General features: G+C 34.4%; 1 protein-coding gene across 1 annotated transcript in view; it reads right to left on the reverse strand.

Annotated features, from left to right (window-relative positions):
* The window catches only part of LOC122792225 (CUB and sushi domain-containing protein 1-like), a 3,080,606-nt gene that overhangs the window by 1,466,680 nt on the left and 1,598,176 nt on the right, over positions 1-15,750 (reverse strand). Inside the window, exon 30 of the mRNA XM_044059969.1 lies at positions 2,229-2,353. Coding sequence (XP_043915904.1) covers positions 2,229-2,353 — 125 coding nt within the window. The remainder of the gene's footprint in view (positions 1-2,228; positions 2,354-15,750) is intronic.

Consider the following 15,750-nt stretch of genomic DNA (forward strand, 5'->3'; position numbering starts at 1 on the left):
GGTGCCAGAGCCATGGGCTCAAGCTCAATGCCAAGAAATGTATAGTTATCCCCTTTGGGAAAAAACATGTATCTGTGAATTACCATATAGGTGGCAGTACAATAAACACTGAAAGGGTGATAAGAGACTTAGGGACACAGGTGGACAGTGGTCTCACCTTCGATAACCACATCGCCACAACAGTCAGGACATCCTTCTATGTGGCACACCTCATCACTAAGGGCTTTTCATCCAGAAAAAAGGAGGTCATTGCCCCACTGTACTCATCCCTCATTAGACCCATTATAGAATACAATGCCCTGTTTGGTATGTACCTCTCAAGACATCTGCAACAACTGGAAAGGCCGCAGAAATACCTCACTAAAAGAATCACAGGCCTAAAGCAGATGCCCTATGCTGACTGCCTTAAAAAACTCCAGCTATATTCTGTCGCATATTGTCTACTCAGAGGCGATATCTGCTTAACATACAAAGCCATGTCAAACCCAGAGCTGTTGGACATGCTACACTTAAAGAAATCCCAATCTCTCAGAGCCACACGCTCCAGGGATCTAAACCTTGTCATCACAATAAACAAAACATGCTGGAGGGATAGGTTCCTGACCCAGAGACTCCCCAGACTCTGGAAAAGATTGCCCATACATGTCAAGCAAAGTGCCTCTTTGGCCCTCTTCAAAAGGAACCTTGACAATTGTATGGGAGAAAGGAAATTCACCCCAGGGATCATGTCCGTCACCCTGCTAGACAGGGGTCCAGGGAAGTAAATAGTGTGGGAAAAAATAGCCAGGGAATTGTTATGGCTAGGCTTGTATAGGCCCTAGGTCTGATAGCCTAGTACCAACCTATGAACCTACCTGAATGTGGAAAATTAAACTTCACAAAGTAAACATGGAAAATACAGTAAATACCCCAAACACCCAAGCCCAGCTAAAACAGCAACCCAAACTGAAATAATCAAGTAATATAATAAAAACATTGAAATAAAAATAAAGTAAAACAGGTAATACATTTTCATTTAATTTCAAAGTAAAAAATGAACAGAGTACAGTGCATGTAAAAAACACATTTACAACCCCCCACAAACACTCTCCTAAATAAATACCTAGAAATGAAGTTTACTCTTTTTAGAATGAAAGTTGAAATAGATGAATAAAAGGTAAAAACATATGCTGACTGCCAATAGGAAGACAATATTATCAGCAAAACGGACCCCTATATAACTGTCTACAGTAACAAAACATTTTGCTATGTGCTTCTTGTCTCTTCACCTGATGACTATCAATCATCCTCCCAATTTATCTTTGACCATTCATTTCATCTCAGTAAGAATGCGACCACTGATGGGCGACAGCCAATTGGAAAAAGTCCAGACAGGTATGAAGGCTGCTCAACCTTAGCCGAATATAAATCATCAACCTTGCTGCAGCCTATTGTCCACTGAATGACTCACTAGCACCCCCCCCCCCACAGCATACTGTCCTAACCAGCAACCCAAGGGCCCACAGAAGAGGGCTAATATCACTACTAATCTTCCATCTTAGCATTACACCCCACCAAATAGCTTACCACTCTTTGGCCATTAACAGTTCCACAATCTCTCCAAAGGTCTGCAAGTAGCCCTTATTAATACTGCACACTGGGTGAGGCTATCATGTTCTAATGCAATCCCCATTTTAGAAAAAAAATAGTTTATCACCTTCCTATACCTTGAAGACAGTGGTGGCATCCAGTGGAATGTTAAATATCACTGGACTGTTGGCCAAAAAGGTGAATGTGATGCTGTTTTTTCCCTGCATCTGGCCAATTTTTAATATCATTCCAGCAAGACATCTACTTTCTGCAATCAGGGCTAAATATTAACAGTTTTATTTTTTCCATCTTTATTGCAAAAGCAGCACATTATACACAGTTCTAGTATAATTATTTGTTCTATACATATATATAAAACATTTAAATATTCTATTCAGGTTTTAAATCAAGAACAGCACATCCTGTCATTTATCTGACCTCCTACAAAATAAACTGAATAAATGTAAACTCAATTCAAAGAAGCACAAAACACTGTAGTCCATGCTATGCCAAAACATGTGCCATTGTTCTGTTTGCTTCTATCTTAAAATGCAATCCGTGCATAAGATCTAATTATTGAATTCACTATATCAGAATACCAAGAAGGGCAGGTAATCCTTACTACAACACAAAATAAACTTAAACAAATTAGCACTTACTTGTATTCCAGCTCCTTCTGGGACTGTTATTTTCCAGACACAGTTTAAACTATTAAGATATGGCTCTGGAAATCCTGGAGACAGAATGGTCCCTTTACGGTCAGTTAGATTTCCCCCACATGGCACTGAAACATGAAAACAAGAACACAATTTTTATTTCTTAGAAATCATATAGAACAGTATGAAGCCTGACACATTAAGAGCAGAAATGTTTAATCAGTTCATATGAGTGCTCAGAATCAGTGCTGGTAGCATGATACAGTCTCCTAATAATAACTGTGAATAGAATACTTACAGCCTCAAACTTATCCGGGAGTTAATGGTGGTGCTGAGACAGGATAGCTGTAATGTGCTTTATATATACCAAATTAAATCTTACTTCTCTGTCCTCTTATATGGTTAGCTGAAGTATTTGTTACAATTTTTTTTTTCAAACTTAGTCTTTCTGTTCTAAAGGGACAACACATTGCTTGCAAGCATAAACACCAAAGTGCTTTGAAAAGGTGCTTGCAAGAAAGTGGTTGGATATTTCTTTGTGACATTCAGAATAACATTTCCAGTGTGAACAATAGGTCTGAACTTGCTCTTAGGCTTCTTAGCATTCATCATTCGTATTCTAATCACTGCACCTTGAAATTCACCTTTGTTATGATTCTGTCAACAAATTTCAATGTACTCTATCATTCTGCCATTTTGAAAAGAAAATGCATTCCGCTCTAACTGCTATTTTAGGTGATATTGTCTGCAGCTTTTTCACGGTTAGAATTTTTCCACCAAGTCTTTTCCTTTAGTCTTTCATTCAAACAATTACTTGCACTTCAGCAATTAGATTACTAATAAGTATCTTGCGGGAAAATTTATTTATTTATTTTTGTTAATCGGGTTAGATCCACTAGGCTAATGGCCTCTTTTCAGGGGAGACCTAAAATGGCTTTTATACTATTAGGGAAACTAGACCAGGGCAACAGGAAACTTCTCCAGCTCTTTTTGGTACTTCTTGTGAGTTACATGCCGGGGACAGTCACATTACAGCTCAGGAAAGAACGGGGACTGCTGAACAGATTTTTTTCTCAAGATGTTGCTCAGATCATTGAACTTGATGAAGGAGGATTATTATTATTTTTTAAACAGAAGCATATTTATTAAATTATCACTTATGACAGGCAATCATTCATTTATATAAATGAAAACAACCCATATTGATATAATCTTAGTTGCAAGCATTATACATTACAAACCATATTGATATACTTTTAGTTGCAAACATTATACAGCACTTATAATCTACCCAATCATTGTCGGTCAAACATTACTTAGCTCATTTAAATCCTGCCTTCTTTCCTCCCCTGTATGTTTTGTTCCCACAATTCCCATGTTTTCTATGTAATTTGCTCCTACGCTTTTCTAAAGATCCCAATTCCAGTTTTATCTCTGTTACTATAGTCACTGCTTCTAGTAGAGCTGGTTTAGACTTTGAATACCATTTTCAATTAACTGTTGTTTTGGCAGCCACCATAATTTTTTAGCTCAAAAAAATAATTTCCATAGCTACACCAATTTGCTCACCCAGTATATCTGATAGAGTAATCTGCAGGGAATCTTTAAAGGGTACTTTTCCGTTATTGGGGCAACAGTGTCAACAAGATCCTTCAGCTGTAATCCACTTCTTTGACATATCTGTTGGCCAGATAATCTCTTACTCTGTGTAAATAATGAGTTTTAAAAGAAATAAATCAACTGTATTAACTTTATTCACTATATTGACATCTGCTTAAGAAATGTCAAAGAACTGGATTCCAGCTGAACGTTCGCGCTGAAACTGTTCTCCCGAAAGGTTACACAGAGAGAAATACATAAAAAGATCTCTTCACACACAATGTTTTCATTATGAACATTTGGTGTCAAACACATCTGACAGTAGAAAACACAATGTCGTTGAAAGAATGCCAACTTAAGCCTGTCACATCATTGATGCTTTCTTTATTCAAATGGATTTCTGTTCTCTAAAGGGCTAGTGCAATGTTGTTCATATCACCTGAACATTGTAATCTACATGTTTTTTTTTTTTTCTGAAGTGCTTAGAAAACACAACATTTGGGATTGCGCTCAGGCTTCACATCAAATGTGTACTCAGTTTGTAAAATGAAACATATATCAATTTATACACAACGGTTGTTGCCGTTGTCAAGGAATCTTTCTCAAAGCAGTAGATGAGGCTTTAAAAAGAAAGTGCGTACTACCGAACAGCTGTTGTAGGATGACGATTGCATCTTTTCAGCTGTCTTTATGCTTCAATGACTGCATTTGCATCCCACATGTATTTCTACCTTTTCATTCTGTGTATATGGAGAAAAGGCTTCACATCATCGAGAATTTATTTTAAGTATTCTTTTCACGGGCAAACAACAACAATGTGGTTGATGAACTGTGAATACAGTATCTTGCCATTCATTTCCGATGTTAAGCAGAACAGGTATGAGTTTAAAAATTAAATGTACAATATGTATCCAAAACAGAAAAACCTTTTATATTTTATAATTGTCTACTGATGTCATCAGAGAAACACATGAAAACACACTGCATTAGGATAGAGGTAAAAAACAAGTGATACACCAACAGCAGAAGAAGATAAACGTAAACCTCAGTAATCACTTCACGGTTTATTCACAATACAGGATCCCAAAGTAAGCGCTTTCACGTTGGTCTACAACGCTTCCTCAGATTTCAATGTTTAGTTGAATATCCATACATTTAAATAGGGTTCATTGTTAACAGTTAATTGAATAATTGAATATTCAGCAATAGAAGTCATAAAGGCACTTTTAAAACGCATTTTAAAAAACATTTATAAAATACATGCATTGAAAATAAACAAAACATATACAAAATATATATATAAAAAAAATGTATATATATGAACTTGTTTAAAGTGTATATGAAAATTACTAATTGTTTTTAAACTATAAAATGAATATGTACTTTAAATATCTATTTATTTATTTATTTATTTAATTAAAAACAAGAGTATTAAATATTAAACATAAAATAACAGTATATTGTTCTATACTTTTAAAAAATATATGTGTATATATATGTTTAGGCATATAAAAATGTTTAGGCATATAAAAATATAGCTTAAGCGTCCAAACTAATGTCTATATGGTCTAGATGCCAAGAATGGTTTGAGTGACACTTTGTCATTCAAACCATATCCTTGGTGGGCTTGAAGTCTGATAATCCATCTATTTAGTTTGGACACTTAAGCTATATTTTCATATGCCTAAACATTTTTATATGCCTAAACATATCATATACACTTTAAACAAGTTCATATATATAAATTTATATATATATATATATATATATATATATATATATATATATATATATATATATATATTGTATATGTTTTGTTTATTTTCAATGCATGTATTTTATAAATGTTTTTTAAAATGCGTTTTAAAAGTGCCTTTATGACTTCTATTGCTGAATATTCAATTATTCAATTAACTGTTAACAATGAACCCTATTTAAATGTATGGATATTCAACTAAACATTGAAGTCTGAGGAAGCGTTGTAGACCAATGTGAAAGCGCTTACTTTTGGATCCTGTATTGTGAATAAACCGTGAAGTGAATACTGAGGTTTACGTTTATCTTCTTCTGCTGTTGGTGTATCACTTGTTTTTTACCTCTATCCGCATCACTTAGTAAGTGGATACTTTGCTTAGTGGCTGGTTTATTTTATGTTTGAACACTGCATTAGGAGCTGTCTAACCACAGTTAAACTGTTGCCCCGATAAAGGAAAAGTACCCTTTAAAGTCTGCCAACTCCTTACTCTCCCAGAAAATATGTTCCCAATGACCTGGATTATTTAATGTAAAATTGCTTATATTGTTGGAAAAAATGAACCTGCTACTTGCAGAGCTGCATCGTAGGGTAAAATAATTTATTAGTACACTGCAGAAGGAGGAGAGACCTTCCTTCCTGTGTCGGAGTATAAAGGTCAAAGTTAAAGCATTGGTTTGCTTTACACTACACTGACTCCATCTGCGTTTACAGAACTTACTGTTTCTGGGTATAGTATTTTTCCAAGAACGTATTATTAGGCGGTAAAATCTACTTCTGCTACTGGCTCTTTTGTATCACAATGTGCAAGGACACTGCCTGTGGTATGAATATCTTCTAAAAACAATGAAGTAATTAACAGTCATGCAAGAAATTCAGGCCTTGATACATGTAGGTAAAGATTTCTCTTGTGATTTGACTTTTGAAACACTTGCATTTGCTAAAGACGTTTCTGGTTAAATGTATTATAGGGTGAGTTTAAATGTATAGCCAAAAAGCCATGTTATTCTGCAATTTAAGATTGGTGAGCTAGATTGATTCAATCTAATTTTTCTACATTATATCATTCTGTTAGGACTGGTGATGTGCAGCTGGCTCAGACTTAAGCTCACTTTTCTACATTATACCATTCTGTTAGGACTGGTGATGTGGAGCTAGCTCAGGCTCAGGCTCAGGCTCACTTTTCTACATTATACCATTTTGTTAGGACTGGTGATGTAGAGCTGGCTCAGACTCAGACTCACTTTTGTGTGTTTTACCATTCTGTTAGGACAAGTGATGTCGAACTGGCTCATATTCAGGCTCGTATTTCTACATTATAGCATTCTGTCAGGACTGGTGATGTGGAGCAGACTCAAATTCAGTCTCACTTTTCTACATTATGCCATTCTGTTTTGTACATAAAAAAATTACAATGACAGAAAAAAATAGGGACAGGTGCTTGGGAAATCTGGGCAATACTGAAAATGTTTGCAACACCCTGGTTGGGGGTTGGTATAACTGTTGAGATATTTACCTAGCATTCATGAGGTACACGGTTTGATTATCTCCTTTGAAAGTGAAATTGGTTAGGCTCAAAATGGCCTCATTTATGAACCGTATGAACACTGTTTGCTCACATCGTTAGTATGCTTACTGTCTCTAGTTACAGGGCCTTTGTGTACTATAAGGGACAGCCAAAGACTTGTTTTCATTGTGCATTTATGAACGTTTAATACAAGCATATCTTAAGAGGAAATTGCTCAGTGCAGGAAGTCTGAACATACTACTCATATAACTATGAAACATTCTGTAGAAAATGCAAGAGTACTGACCATTTTTGGTTTGACTGCCCTGAAATTAAAATGTTAGAAGAGCAACAGCCTTTGCCTGTTAGTACTCCAGTTCCATTACATGCTGCAGACATATCATAGGATATGACAGGTATGTATGAAGTATGACGTAGGGAGTTAAAAGAGTGACACAGGCGAACAAATCACACACAGTACTAATGTTACAAATAAGGAAAGTGACAAAAGTGGCCAGACACACATGGCTTCTCTAGAAAATGAGCTTAGTGACAACACTGTCAGTGCTTCTGATACTATTGGCAAAAGGGTTAAGAAAAGAAAATCGAAGAAGGATAACAAACTGTAAAAAAAGAAAGGAATAACCTAACTATATGTTTCCTTAATTTTACCAGCATTATTAATGAAAAAAGGGATTCAGTTATAATGGAAAGTTGTAAGACAATTCTTGCAGATATTCTTGTTATTTGGATGTTCATTTGTTGACTCCGGGTCAACAACACCAGGTATAGGTACTGCGGGACATAAAACTGCTTGATATTTTGGCCAAGATTTATGCCACTGAATTGTTATACTATATTAAAAAATATGCGGTGGTGGTGCTGCGGTAGCATTGTCGCCTCATAGTTAGACGTTGCCTGTTCGATTCTCAGTTAGAGCATCTTCTGTGTAGCGACATGCGTGAATGGGCATTCCTTCATTGAAGGTTGTGTGTTAAGCGCCCGGCAAGCCAGTATGTAAAAATCTACTGCCAATCATTAGCGGACCAGAGTTCCGCTGTGGCGACCCCTAACCGGGAAAAGCCAAAAGACACAAACAAACATAATATTGTTAAATTCAGTTATTTGTATTTCTGCTAGATTTCTTATGATTGTGATTTTGCAAGCCCTTTTGACCTGATCTGTTTTATTGCTGTATATTCACCTACTAACTTGAAAAATTATGAGTAATTGCTTCTTATGTTATAGCCATATGTATCTGTCCCTATGAATATTGTTTCAGTAGATGATTTAAACTGCCAAACTATAAAACCTTGGGGAAAGATTAATTTATTTATATATTATTTTATTTGCATTTATTTATTTGCATTTCTTTACTGGGATGGTCCACTGGGCCGTAGTGAGCCCATTTTCAGTGGAGGCCCGGGGAAAAAGGGTCCACAATAAAATACCCACAATGCATGCAATATAATAGATCAACAAGATTAGTGCATACAATGCAAGAGTCACAGTTGAGTACCATAAGATATGGATGGCAACTGAATGAGCAAGGTAAAAATCTGAGTACAACATTAGATTACAATATCAATGATACACAATTAGAATATCACAGGTTAGGATATAAAAAGTTAAGATAATTAAGGTACTCATGAGTCTGAATAATTAATACTTATGAGGTGGTAGGCTTAAATATAGGTGAGCAAATATAGCAGATAGTACCAGCACTGTAGTTAAGTAAGTGATATGAGATAGTAAGAGTCATAACAGAGTGGTAATTAATAAAGGTGTAGGGTAGTAGTAGAAGATGGGGTCAGGTTTTTGGAACTGTAGTTTTAGCAGATGCGCACTGCCATAGAGAGGAAAAGTGCTATCTCAGGGATTTCTTAAAGGGAGCTGCATTGCTGGAAGTCCTGATTGATGGTGGGAGGGTGTTCCACAGTTTTGCAATAGTAAAGTAGAGCATCTGACCAGCTGAAAGGTATTTTTTTTCTACATTCAGGAGCTATTGGTTTTCCGATCACAGAGATCTATTTGGATGGTACTGAGTTAGAAGAGAAGTAAGGGCAGGGCAGTTTGATGGTGTGAATATGAATTTGTGTACAGTGGTTAACTGTAAGTATGTAAGATAATGTGGGAGTTCTAGCCAATTTGGTAAGTGTAATAAGGAACATTGGTGAGATGAATACTTTGCATTGGTTACAAATTTAGCAATTTTATTGTAGTACAAATCTAGTTTGGATTTCAGTGAGGACTGGATATTGGTAAAAAGAGGGGCACTGTATAGTAGAGATGGCAGCAGAAGGGAAGAGGCGAGGGATAGTTTTGCAGAGAGGATGAGGAAGTGTCTGTGTCTATAATGGATGTTCAATTTTTGTTGTGTTTTTTGATATTGCTGTTAATATGCAGATCAAATGTTAGGTTTTCATCTATGATGACACCTAGCAATTTTGTTTTTAGTACAACCTCAATGATAGTGTTAGTTTGAGAATGAACAGTGAATTCATCCTGGTTTAGGGAAGTGTTCTTTTTAGGGGTAAACAGCACAAGTTTAGTTTTCCAACAACTAATTAAAATGCAGGAGATGCAGGAAACCACAGAAGACCAACAATACCACTACACAGTGTGTAGTGGTACTGTTGGTTTTCTGTGGTTTCCTGCATCGTCTGCATTTTTACAAGTTTAGTTTTGTTGGGGTTTAAGGTGAGATGATTATTGGTCATCCATGCTTGGGTAGAAGTGAGGGCACTTTGTGTGAGTTGCTGTAAATGGCAGAGCAGATGATGGCTGAGTCATCTGCATACTGGATGACAGTACCTTGACAAAGAGTGGTGTGGAAGTTGTTGATAAAAATACTGAAAAGATGGATCCTTAGGAAACACCTGTGGTTGTGTTGAGGAATGGAGAGAAAGAATGCTGCCACTTTGATTTTTGCCTATTTGTGAGATAGTTTGAGAACAAGTTCAGGGTTGGGGATGAGATGCCTAAGTTAGAGAGTTTAGTGAGAAGTAGAGAGTGGAAGACCATATCAAAGGCCTTAGAATGGGCAAGATAGAGTGAAGGAACAATTTTACCAGCATCTTGGGCCTGGCTAATAGTGTCCATGAAGGATATAAGAGCTGTAGTATGGCTGTGACCAGGCCTAAAACCATGCTGAGTGGGAGAAAGGATTTGGTTGTGAAATAGATAATTAAGAAGTTGAGTATGAATGCATTTTTTTTTCCAAAACCTTAGTGATTGGTGAGAAGACAGCAATAGGGCAAAAGTTCAAAATGTCTGTGTTGTTGTCACTTTTATGAAGGGAGAGAGAATATATGTTTTTTTCCAAACTGTAGGTAACAAGGACATTACAATCTTCAGAGATGTCCTTTTATGTGGTCTTTGGCAATGAACCCATTTTGGGTTGGTGCCTACTTACACAACATGGGCATTGGCCATAGAAGTAGACTATTTTGCCTACTCCACTGCATTCATTTTGAAAGATTTCAAAAAACTAAGCTTCTGATATCATACCATGCAGCTATGATATTTTCTTTATTTAAGAATAAAGCATTTATAAATTTAGGTAAAGGAGCTAAGAAGCTTACTAGATGCTGGTTAGACAAAGCTTTATGGAAATTGCAAAGAATAAAACTCTGGCTTCAGCAGTGTACACTAAGTACTGCACCCCTTAGACTGAATGATGGCTTAGTCACAAAACTAAATATAAGAAGCTTTGTTGTCTTATAGAAAAAGATATGTGGACAGAAATGAAAAAGGAATTTGCTAAGGTAGCTAAAGATTGAACATATTCATTGCAGCATAATAACGCCTAATTCATTAATTCTTTAGAAAGATGTTTGAAGACCATCACAGAAGGCACAGTATTTTTTTTGCTACTTAAACAAAAATATGTTGTCAGGGGAACAAAAGCAAGCAAGTAAAAAAAAATATTAAGAAAGAGACTTGTCTAATGGATTACCTCCAGTGACCTGATGGTACATATATTCCATTCTTTATTTATTTTGTAGAACAGTATATAATAAAAATGCATGATGAATACTTAGCTGTGAAGTGGGTATGGTCCCTTTCCAACCTTATATGACTACGACAATACTAAATGAATCAAACCTATAGTCCTAGAAGAATTTAACAGTGTGTTATGGAAAGTTACTGATGACTCCTCTCCTGGAAAAGATCGTACAGCCGTTACTATACTTCAATGCCATAATTTTAGAAAAATATTTGTTTACAATTGCTTAATGAATGGTTAATGTCTAGTATAAATGATACTACTATTTGTGAAGATCTTGAAATGTATTTATGAAAAAGGAAACAAAACATTATTAACTAACTGGAGGCTTTTAACATTTATTAATACTGACTATAACATTTTCTACTAAATACGTCGTGAACAGTTAACCAAAATGACTGTAAAACTGTTTCATCCAGAGGTTTATGGAATATGTAGAAGGACTATTAAAGTCCTTATTAAACTATTATTAAGCTTATTATTAAACTGGTGTTGTTATCAGAATTAATTTCTTGTATTCAGCACCATAATGAAGTTTTAATATGCTATGGTTTGTTCTAAAGCTTTAAACAGTAGCACATTCTAGTTTATGGGACATTTTAAATGGCTATAACATCCATAGCTCCATAATATTTGTCTTACGAAGTATTTCTAGAAATTCTTGGGTCAGACCATTAGTTAATGGACATTCAGGCCAAAAAATGGCAATCTAGAGGGCTGTTAAGCAAGGGTGCCCCCCTCAGTGGCCTGTTACTTTATTTATGAATGGTGTTCTTACTGAGTGTTCTGGCCGGTGTTTAAGCTCTTCAGCTAATATAATACCCAAGGTACACATGCCATTGTTTATTTCTTATGCTAATTATTTAAACATTATTGCTAATAATAAGGGAGATTTCTTGTCATTACTTCAAGTTTTAGACTGTACCTTGAATAGTGTAGGATAGTTCTTTAATATGGTGAAATGCAAAGGGTTTGGTACATCTTTGTTTTTTTCTAACTTTTCCTTTCAAGCAGATAGGATACAGATACTGGATATATTGTATTTAAATGAGACTGTGCATACACTAGTGGGATGAATTATTAAATATGACCAACAATATCATTAATAGTTGAAAAGCATTTACCTTGTCCTATCAGAAGAAAGTATACATTTTTATAACTGGGATGTAGATTGAATCCCGAAAAAGGGGTACAGTGTATTGCAAATCAGATGATGGTGGATTAGGTATGTATAATCCTGCAGTGTTTCTTGCGTTGTTGCATATCTACTGGATATTATGGAATGTCTCATTTAATGACATTGATATAATAGGGAGGATATTATGGATGCAACCTAAACCTTGGGATTCTGCCTTAATAATAAAAATAGGTATATATATATATATATATATATATATATATATATATATATATACATATATATATATATATACATATATATAAAATAAAATAAAACAGAATTATGGCCAGCAACATTTGGTACAGAGATTTATAAAACTAACCAAGAAAACAAAGTATCTCAACCACCACAGCACTGGTTATAAACTATGTAGCTTTAATTAAATTGCATTAAAACTCCTCATATATATACAAGATAAAATATGAGCGCTTTCGAGTAAAACTCTTCTTCAGTTTGTGAAGATCTTGAAATGTATTTATGAAAAAGGAAACAAAACATTATTAACTAACTGGAGGCTTTTAACATTTATTAATACTGACTATAACATTTTCTACTAAATACGTTGTGAACAGTTAACCAAAATGACTGTAAAATTGTTTCATCCAGAGGTTTATGGAATATGTAGAAGGTAAAGTCCTTATTAAACTATTATTAAGCTTATTATTAAACCAGTGTTGTTATCAGAATTAGTTTCTTGTATTCAGCACCATAATGAAGTTTTAATATGCTATGGTTTGTTCTAAAGCTTTAAACAGTAGCGCATTCTAGTTTATGGGACATTTTAAATGGCTATAACATCCATAGCTCCATAATATTTGTCTTACGAAGTATTTCTAGAAATTCTTGGGTCAGACCATTAGTTATTGGACATTCAGGCCAAAAAATGGCAATCTAGAGGGCTGTTAAGCAAGGGTGCCCCCCTCAGTGGCCTGTTACTTTATTTATGAATGGTGTTCTTACTGAGTGTTCTGGCCGGTGTTTAAGCTCTTCAGCTAATATAATACCCAAGGTACACATGCCATTGTTTATTTCTTATGCTAATTATTTAAACATTATTGCTAATAATAAGGGAGATTTCTTGTCATTACTTCAAGTTTTAGACTGTACCTTGAATAGTGTAGGATAGTTCTTTAATATGGTGAAATGCAAAGGGTTTGGTACATCTTTGTTTTTTTCTAACTTTTCCTTTCAAGCAGATAGGATACAGATACTGGATATATTGTATTTAAATGAGACTATGTGCTTACACTAGTGGGATGAATTATTAAATATGACCAACAATATCATTAATAGTTGAAAAGCATTTACCTTGTCCTATCAGAAGAAAGTATACATTTTTATAACTGGGATGTAGATTGAATCCCGAAAAAGGGGTACAGTTTATTGCAAACCAGATGATGGTGGATTAGGTATGTATAATCCTGCAGTGTTTCTTGCGTTGTTGCATATCTACTGGATATTATGGAATGTCTCATTTAATGACATTGATATAATAGGGAGGATATTATGGATGCAACCTAAACCTTGGGATTCTGCCTTAATAATAAAAATAGGTATCTATATCTATCTATCTATATCTATATATATATATATATATATCTATATATATATATATATATATATATATATATATATAAAATAAACAGAATTATGGCCAGCAACATTTGGTACAGAGATTTATAAAACTAACCAAGAAAACAAAGTATCTCAACCACCACAGCAGGACTGGTTATAAACTATGTAGCTTTAATTAAATTGCATTAAAACTCCTCATATATATATACAAGATAAAATATGAGCGCTTTCGAGTAAAACTCTTCTTCAGCTCTACTAAGTGACAAATCCTGAAATTATTTAAACATGCTGTTAACCAATTAACTTAGAAATGCAAATGAAATGTATTTCAAAGAAAAACAGTATTTGTCAGACTAAATGACATAATCCAATAAAAATCGTCTCCTTTGGTATGTACAACAATGCTGTGCTTCTTGCATTGTTGCATTTCTACGGGGTATTATGGAATGTCTCATTTAATGAGACTGATATAATAGGGAGAATATTATGGATGCTCCAGATGCAGGTCTCTATATATGTGTGTATGTATATGTGTGTGTGTGTATATATATATATATATATATATATATACATATATATATATATATATATATATATATATATATATATATATATATATATATATATATAATATGTAGCAAATATAATATATTATGCTATATTGTATTGTGTTATACTATATTATATTATATTATATTATATTATATTATATTGCTAAACAATATCATTCAAAATGTTTCTTCCCAGAACATTTTACCACACAGAACACTGTGGTAGGAGTTCATAATGGAAACTTTTTGTCATATTAGTTCATGGGCTCCTCACACAACCATTGTTTTGCAAACAATTGCAGAATGTCAGTTTAGATGTGCTATAATATATGAAACAGAGGACTTTCTATGGACACTGATGGTGGATAAACTAGCAGTTAAAGTTTTAATGAAATATAAAATTAAAGAAAAAATATGTGGTCATATACCTCTTTGTGAGGAAACCTTGTAAATGCTCTTATTTCTTGTGAAAGGATGCAACAATTTTGGATTGTTGTTATATCTACTTTTTCACTGACTACACTTCATGCTGTCTAATTAGAAATATTAATGTATAGTACATATCCTAACTTGTATAAACAACATAATGAAATTATACAATTCTTGTCAGTGCTGTTTGGATGATCTGGCTCACCTGATGTAATAAACTATTAGATAACAAGCTTTGGAACTGTTCTTTAATATTGAGTAAACTGAAAATGCTGCTTATGGGAAGAAGAGTGAGTAAATATACCTTAAAATACATTATCTGTTATCTAAAGTTCTTTTTTTGAGATGACTGTACTTTTGTGATGTTTCTGTAATAGGTCTTTTTATTGTATTGATATAAATAAAGTAGCCTTACTCTTTTTCGAGTGGAGCAGTGGGATCTTTTATATCTCTCCTCTTGACTTCAGTTTAACATCTCATCTGAAGGACAACACACTGAGGAGTGCAGCACCATCTAATGCTGCACAGCAGTGTCAATAATTTGAAAATCAATCCAATGATCTGAAGTGGGAATAGAACTCATAGCCTTCTGATCTTCCAGCACCAAAGCTGAGTATACTACCTGTTCAGCCATTGACAAAAAGGACATAACTGTAGTACTTTAAAGCCAAAAATGTTTTATAAAGTGAATATACGGTCTTGCAGCATTTTGATTCTAAATGGAAATCTAATTATTCACGCAGTAACACGTCATTTTCGAATTGGAGCATTTCATTGATTTTAGTAGTTTTGTTGGAATTCTCCCATTTATTACTTATACAGCTACATCAAGAAAATCACCTTAAAAACCTTCCTCTCTCTCTCTGCATCTTAATGCTGTATACTCATTTTGGAATGTATACAGTCCTTTTCTAATTCAAAC

Source organism: Protopterus annectens, chromosome 1.part2 (genome assembly GCF_019279795.1).
Source record: "Protopterus annectens isolate FY-2018-M chromosome 1.part2, PAN1.0, whole genome shotgun sequence".
Lineage (NCBI taxonomy): Eukaryota > Metazoa > Chordata > Ceratodontiformes > Protopteridae > Protopterus > Protopterus annectens.